Genomic DNA, 8,222 nt, shown 5'->3' with positions numbered 1-8,222 from the left:
GCAGAACGTGGAAATGAAAGCAGACGACAGAACATTGCTAGAGAGCAGGAAAGGAGGTGAAAGGAGACAATTTTAGAGAAGAAATTTTTCGGTCGCTACCCGGATTCGAACCCGGGACCTTTGAATGAGAGGCCAACACCTTAACCTCTAGGCCATGAGAGCCCCTTTTGGTAGAAAAGAGAATTCATGAGAATACATAACCGAGAATGCTTTGTTGGAAAGAAGAAATAAGAAGAATACATTACGGACATCGTTTTGCTAGAAAAGAGAACTAGGGAGAAAACATTACAGAAAATGTTTTGCTAGAAAAGAAAATTAGTAAGAAAACATTACCAAAATAAAACTTTCATTAACCCTATCCGTACGTCGTGTTTTACTATCGTGTCCATACGACGTGGGGAACTCTGTGACACCACATTCCAAAGAAGAAATTGACTCGTTAATCCGCTCTGTACGCTTTGCATAGCAGTCTGTCAAAATGATTTTTTGAGAAATACTGAAAGTTTCAAAGAGATCTTCGTACGAAAAGTATTCTCAAATGTGAAGAATACAACCCCGGGGATACAAAATGACCCCAGGGCGTATGGATAGGGTTAAAAACGTGAGAAATAGTGAGAATAGAAGAAGAAAAAAAAGTGAAAGAGTGCGACTCACTACTCGGTGGTGACGTGCTTGATGCGCACTCTGTCGTTCCGGCTCCAGTACTTGGAGCTGCACACGATCACCCAGTTGTCTCCTGGAGATATACACACAGGAAATATTATGTTTTGATCACAGGTTGGGTTGTTGGGTTGGGGGTTTTTTTGGGGGGGGGGGGGTGGTAAGAGCTTTACGGCACTTGCAATACAATAAGGTCATATAAGCGCCGAAGATTAGAGGTGTTACAAGAGAGTAACTAACACAAAATAGAAGGAGGGGAGATAAATGTTTGATAGGAAAAAAGGAGCAGACCACACCAGAGCACCCGCCAACCACCCACAGGTTGGGGTTTTTTTTGTTGTTGTTTTTTTTATAGACATGATAAAAATAAAATCATATTTAATATTATATCAAATATACAAATCTTTTAATTATGAATGCGATTACCTTTCACAACTTAGCAGGCTTATCAGTATATCTCAAGATAATATTTGTTGCTTTATTTTTGATTCAGTAAGCATTTGACAACACTTGCAACAAAATTACGTCGTATAAGTGCCAAATATTAGAGGTGTTACAAGCGATCAAACAAACACAAAAAAGAAGGAGAAATCAGATTGATAGATGTTTGACAGGAAAGAAGGAACAAATCACACCAGAGCACCCGTCAACCACCCACTCATGATAATTAACGATATTCAAAATATTCAGAGGATCTAGCATGTTTATCAATGTATACTGCACAATATTTCCACTATTTGAAGGATTTCCGATGTAACTAGTCTTCTATGTTTATGTACATGAGTCTGTTTGCTGGAGTGAAGAGAAACACAGCAACACAATAACAGTAACTTAGTGCTGGGAAAAAGTACGATAGACAGACAGAAACAGCAGAAGGTACACAAGAAAAGTGGTAAGATCTAACAGTAACAGAGGCACCTTTCATCCACCCGCTTGATCACAGAAGGCCATAAGACTAAAAGGATAAACAAACCATCCAAAGTTTCCAAATTTGCCCTTTTCACCCAGGATAAGGATATAAGCCTCAAACAAACACTTTCCCTTATCCTAGGCGAGTCGCTTGATCTCACCCCATGTCTTCCCACTTTTCTGTACATCCATAATTTCCGTGACTCTTCTCATGGTTAAAAATTACATTGTCTTTTCCTAATTGTTTCTATCAGCGAGCCAGCAGAAGGCCAGAGGGTTTTGGGTTTTTTTAAAGTGTGAGTCCTCACCTTCATCCCCTTCCCCGGCCTCGCCAAAAGCGCTGACCTCCAAGTTGTGAGAGAGCGGGGACTGGAAGTGGTGGCTGTGCAGGTTCCTCTTGGTGGCCACGTGGGTTAGTCGGACCGACTGGCCGCACTTGACCGGCGACCTGCACGAGAGACAACACCAGGTTTTATATTGTATCCATACCTCCGTGCAGAAGGCAAGTCCATTAATTTATTAAATATAATATTTATGTAGTTTTTAGAAAATTGAAATGCGCAGCATAAATGCCATTTATTAATTATTATTATCATTATTAATCAAAGAACAAATTCAGTTACCGTACAGGAAACTGAAAATATAAAATGCGACAACGGTCTACGTCTTTGTGAAACAGTACAGCCAAGCAGAGACTGTAAAAGATGGTGGCCTGTTGAGGAAAGGAGCGGGGCACCAATGGACATAGACGGTCGCGGTGACAGGTGACACAGGGAGAGTGACATCATCATTTCCCTCTTACAGGCCTGATCTTTGTACCTCTCTTAACCCTATCTGTATGTCGTGTTTTACTATCATATCCATACGACGTGGGGAACTCTGTGCCATCACTTTCCAAACAGGAAATTTACTCGTTAACCCGATCCATACACTTTACATAGAAGTCTGTCAAAATGATTTTTTGAGAAATACTGAAAGTTTCAAAAAGATCTTTGTACTAGAAGTATTCTAAAATGTGAAGAATACAACCCTGGGGGCACAAAATGACCCCAGGGCGTACGGAAAGGGTTAAAATTGAAGTCAACCATTTGTCCCATTACTATTACTATAACAACAATAACATAAATATTAATAAATATAGACTATCTTTGTTTCTTAGGAGAAGTCAAGCATTTTGTTCCCTGCTTCCCTAGCCCTAACAACAATGACAATATATAGACAAATGTATCTTTATTTCTTACCAAAAGTCAACCATTTTCTCCTATTTCTCTGTAAAAACAATGACACTTACAAAACAGTAAAACTTACCCCCGGGAACAAGTAGCACCAGTCTTGGCCCGCACCTGCCAGTAACTGTTGTGGTCATCAGACGAGTCCACACCCGTGACAGACTGAAAACAAAAATAGATTAATAGATAGCATTTGTATAGTGCAAATCCCCGCTCAACAGCAAGCTTTATGCGCTTCACAATAGATATACTATTACCCCAGCAGACCTGAGAGCATTCTGAAACAACCTCAACTTCCTGAGAAGCATACAGTGCAAACGGCCATTTATAGGCGCTAAAACACTAACATACGGACAAGATCTTTCACTGTCTATGGCCGGGTACCCATTCCCACCTGGGTGAAGTGAGGAAAATTTGTGTAAAGTGTCTTTCCCAAGGACACAATGTTGGGCCCACGGCTCGATCCCCCGAACCAGCAACCTCAGGATTACGAGTCCAGTAGTCTAACCACTAGGCCACCGACAACCTCACGATTACAAGTCTGGTAGTCTAACTGGTCACACTAAGCCACCGACGCCACAAGGGAAAACATTTTATTTGCATAGAAAATAAATTACGGAAGAAAACAGGACTGCCCAGTGTATGATACAAAAGTCTTAGACTTCAAGTGTGCTGTGATTGAGGAGGAGGAGGAGGAGGACGACGACGACGAAGAGGAGGAGGAGGAGGAAGAGGAGGAGGAGGAGGAGGACGACGACGACGAAGAGGAGGAGGAGGAGACATTATATTAGATAATATATTAATAGCCAGTTTCACTCGACTACTAAAACAGTATTCCCTCGCCATCAAGTGGTTCAAATCCATAAACTCAGTACAACAAAGATTTTTCTGGCTGAAAATAAGAAAACCATGGAAGTGCTATTGGAGCATATGACGTGATCAATCAGAGAACTTATATAAACAACTGTTTATCTATTTCAAATGTTTGATTTTTTCAAATATACCATAATATAATGTCTCTCATACAGAAAGCGTAGAAAGTGTTTTTTTTAAGAACATGGGAGAGGTTTTCAAGAGTGCGTGGACGGTTACAAAATATGTAATATATAAAATATACAATACATCCTTTCTACTTCCTGGATTTTTAACCTATCGTGGGAAGTTCTGGAACTGGATCGTGATCCGATATTCGAGGGAATTCTGTACTCACCTGTTGTCCACTGCCAGAGCCATATTTGACATCATGCGAGTGTAGCCGCACATTGTGAGCAGAGTTCTTTATTTTTAGAGCTGATCCACATGTCACAAAGTCATAGTCAAAATCTGGTGGAGACATCAGGCAAAGAAATCAAAGTCACGTGAACATATATATATATATGTCTGACATTGTAGTGGAATCAGGCTTTCGTCAAAATAATGAAATTGAAGAAACCAACTTCTTTCTGTACAATCTGAAAATTTTTAATAATTTTTTTTTAGCTCAAACATCTTTTATCATTTCAAAACAGATGCCATGTATGTCTGTGTAGATTTTACTGAAAAATGTTGACCAAACGCACACACAAAAAAAAACAAATTTGCATTTTCCAAGAAATCAAGCTTTGGAACTCACCAGCTCAAAAAGTTTGATGGACATTTTCTCAATGAGAGTGTATACAGACCTGGTAACAGGGAACAAAGTCACGAAGTAGAAGTATACAGACCCGGTAGGGAAAATCTTTTGTGATTTCAGAAACTTTCAACGCCTTCTTGGCTCAGGGTAGACTAAGGTTATTCGAGATCTATATATATAATATGGCCTAGGTCGTGATCTTGACGGACAATCATAGGACAATCATAGATCTAGATTCGAGGCCTAGCCTAGATCTAAATGAAGATTGTGGATGTCTTTCGATAAACAATAGTTTTTCCTCCATCTTGGAGTTGGAGGAATCAATATTTAAAGACAATTTGAAGAAAAGAACAATGTCATAATTTCAATCGAGCAGTCACCCTTTCTATTTCTGTCTCTTTCCCCTCTTTTTATGCCTGCCCCCCCCCTCTCTCTCTCTCTCTCTCTCTCTCCTCTCTCTCTCTCACACACACTCTACCGGGTCTGTATACTTCGTGACTTTGTTCATACCTTACCGGGTCTCTGTATACACTTCGTTTCTCAATTACCTCTACTCTGAACAGACACACATGATCTATAACCTCCCGTTCTATAACTAGATCTAAATATCTAATTCTAATAACTGTCTCTCGACGGTAAGTGTAGGCTATAGAGGCTATATTCAGCTTTTTGTAGCCTTAGCCTTATTGTTTACTTTCTCGCGTTTAATTGCAGGGGAGGTCTTCTGTAACGAGCCACCACTCTGAACTCTATTATAATCATGAGAATATTATTAAATAATATACTAAATCCATCAAAATCAGTACAAAAGGCCTAAAGCCAGTATATTACTACCTATAAATGATGAAATTGTCGAGGCTTACGTTTCTAAACTCCAGCGCAAAGTTTTGAATATCCAGTCGGGGATGCATAGAGTTTCAGTGTTTCGTCTAGATTCTAGATTAGTTCTAATCTAGATTCTTCTAGATCTTAGATCTAGATGCAGCCAGTGGCGGAGGGTAGTGAAGGGCTCACGGGCTTGAGCCCCTACCCCCTCCCCACCCACCACCCCCAACTCTATCCCAAAGTAAATGAAAGTTCCTCCATATAATGAAATCAGTTGAAACCGTATGCAAAACAGCACGCAATGAACACAGAGTGATTAACTTGGCGGCTTGCTCGCTTATATCTAATCACTGTTGTCATCCCTTACAACTATACTATACTATACTACTATAGTAACCCAGCAGCCAATCAAATGTCTTTAGGGCTCAGCAAAGATGAGCCCTTTTCCCACAGCCCGTCTTTAATGAAACTCTTGTTCTTGTAAAAAGGTAGAAGACTGGGAATAAATAACACTGTACCGAGGACTCACGCTCTCCTAACCCTGACAATGGGGTGACAGTTTACGACATGGTTCTTTTTTGTTGGGTGCGTTCAACTTTCTCGACTAACATGGCCTAATCCAGCTCATAGAAGTATTATCATTGAAGTAAGTGCTGTGTGTACATGTTTGTGTTTGTGCTGCTGAGATTTAACAGTTATAAATCAGGTCGCACGTTACTTAGTAAGGATACTTTTTCATCACATGAAAACTAATCTAATTAGAGGAAATTTGGAGGTGAATCGGCTTCATTCCCACCATCAACAAGAATTTAACTAAGAAAAAAGAGATGGAAAACAAAGGCAACTCTTCTCGTTTGAGTGGTTCTCAAACTGCCGTGGCTCACCGTGAGTATAGAAAAATCATCACTGTTTAATTCTTATTGCTTGCTATTTGGTGGTAAAGAACTGGAAGCAACCTAAGAAGGCAAGCCCCACCAAATGTTGGTCCACCCACCCCACCACCACTGGGCGCAGCCTGAATTAAAAGCGAGAAAGTAAATAATTGCTCAGGTTTTCTATCAAGCTAAAAGTCTAAATTGTAACATTCATTTTACACTGTTTATCTATGAATCACAAAGTTGTTTTTAGTAGTAGGCGTGACTGTGATTCAAACGAACCGAAGGCTTTCTTCAAATTCAAGTTTTTACTTTCTCGTACCGGTAGCCTACCTAAACAAGGAGCTTTTTATGATTACACAGGGGCAGCGAAAAACACACGAATCTTAAGTCAACTATTAATCTAAACAGTGTGTAGTCTTACTTGCAGGCGTAGCTGAGTCGATAAAAGAATATATCAAAAACAATAGAAAAGAATGCGTCAAAACGTCTTGACCGGCGATCGCCATCCTTGCTGGTTACTGGTTGAGGGACTGTCTGTACTGTCTCCACGTAAGGTTTGTAGGATGTACTACTCGTAAACTTACACTAAAGAAGAGCCGCTTCTTCGACTATCTTCGTTATCTTCGTACTTCGTAATATGCCTCTTTTGCTGAAAAGTGCTTTTTTCTGTAGTAATGATTAAATACTGAGTGGTAATTATAGGTGTACTGGGATCGAGATAAGAAGCCTTGTTTCACAAACAGAACTATATAACAACTCGCCATCATTGTAAATATTTGAAATAAGAAAGTAAACAGGAATGTCACTGAAGGAAAAACAATGTATGGAAAAGTCATTAAAATTACAGTAGATTCTTCCCAGGTGATTTGTTTTTGTATCGTTCTCAATCTTATGTAACAATCCATTACTTTCGTTTCACTTTTCTGTAGTACAGACCTTAAAATCCTTGGATATTATGAAAAGGTCACAGAAAGGCGATTATTCATTCATTCATTCATTCATTCATTCATTCATTCATTCATTCATTCATTCATTCGTTCGTTCATTCATTCACCCATTCATTCTTTCGTTCTTTCATTCATTCATTTATACGTTCTTTCATTCATTCATTCATTCATTCTTTCATTCATTCATTCATTTATTTATTTATTCATTTATTTATTTATTTATTTATTTTATATTTTTATCCATTCATTCAGTCATTTCATTCATTCATTCATTCGTTCATTCATTAATTCATTTATTCATTTATTCATTTATTTATTTACTTAATGCATATTATGTCATGACGGGTGCCACAAGCGCGGCAAAGAGATACGGTACATGTATCCCCATTTAAAGACAGGTCTCAGCTGTTGTAATGCATTCATTGGCTAGCTTTTGTTTTCTCTCTCTCTCTCTCTCTCTCTCTCTCTCTCTCTCTCTCTCTCTCTCTCTCTCTCTCTCTGTGTCTCTCTCTATCTATCTATCTATCTATCTATCTATCTATCTATCTATCTATCTATCTATCTATCTATCTATCTATCTATCTATCTATCTATCTATCTATCTATCTCATTTGCATATTTCGTAGCACGCAGGTCGCTGTCTGCCTTTCGAATATTTTAGACAACGAAAATACAAAAAACAAATCTGAAGGAAAAATGTGCCACAATACAGAGAAATAAGACGCTCGTCAGTTTTAGGGCTTGTGGGGTTATTGGTGTCATGTGAAAACTTGCCCGTTCGTCAACTTGCTTCTGGCGAGAAAAAAAAAGGACCCATATCTTGAATATAAGGCGAGATACACGTATTTGCGAGTGAAAAAGGCGGGGGTCGCCAGGTGTCAAAGGTAAAATTGGCGAGAGAATATTATTTATTATTATTATAGTAGAGGGTTTTACGGCACTCGCAACTGCATAAGGTCAAATGAGCGCCAAGGGATGGGTGTCAACCAAGGAGTTTAGAACTAATGGAGCCTCCTCTCTCTCTTCCCGGCGCCACGAGCAGTACGCCGCGGTGGGGATCAAATATGGCCGCCGAGTGTGGGCTAAATCTCGAACTGTGGCGTTTCTTTTTATAGAATCTTATCGGGCTGGGCCACGTTGTGGGGGTGGGCGGGGTCGGAGA

At 39.5% G+C, this 8,222-nt stretch overlaps 1 protein-coding gene across 1 annotated transcript in view; it reads right to left on the bottom strand.

Moving 5' to 3' along the window:
- LOC101861859 (stromal cell-derived factor 2) overlaps positions 1-6,686 on the bottom strand; it is a 9,518-nt gene extending 2,832 nt beyond the window's left edge. Inside the window, exons 1-5 of the mRNA XM_005111707.3 lie at positions 6,535-6,686; positions 4,009-4,121; positions 2,878-2,960; positions 1,878-2,017; positions 655-736 (exon numbers count right to left, since the gene is read on the bottom strand). Of these exons, the coding sequence (XP_005111764.1) occupies positions 655-736; positions 1,878-2,017; positions 2,878-2,960; positions 4,009-4,121; positions 6,535-6,619 (503 nt within the window). The 5' untranslated portion in view covers positions 6,620-6,686. The remainder of the gene's footprint in view (positions 1-654; positions 737-1,877; positions 2,018-2,877; positions 2,961-4,008; positions 4,122-6,534) is intronic.
- Between the last annotated feature and the right edge of the window lie 1,536 nt (positions 6,687-8,222).

Source organism: Aplysia californica, unplaced genomic scaffold, assembly GCF_000002075.1.
Source record: "Aplysia californica isolate F4 #8 unplaced genomic scaffold, AplCal3.0 scaffold01106, whole genome shotgun sequence".
NCBI lineage: Eukaryota > Metazoa > Mollusca > Gastropoda > Aplysiida > Aplysiidae > Aplysia > Aplysia californica.
The sequence above is the reverse complement of the archived record's forward strand: the minus strand, read 5'-3'. Positions and strand labels throughout refer to the sequence as shown.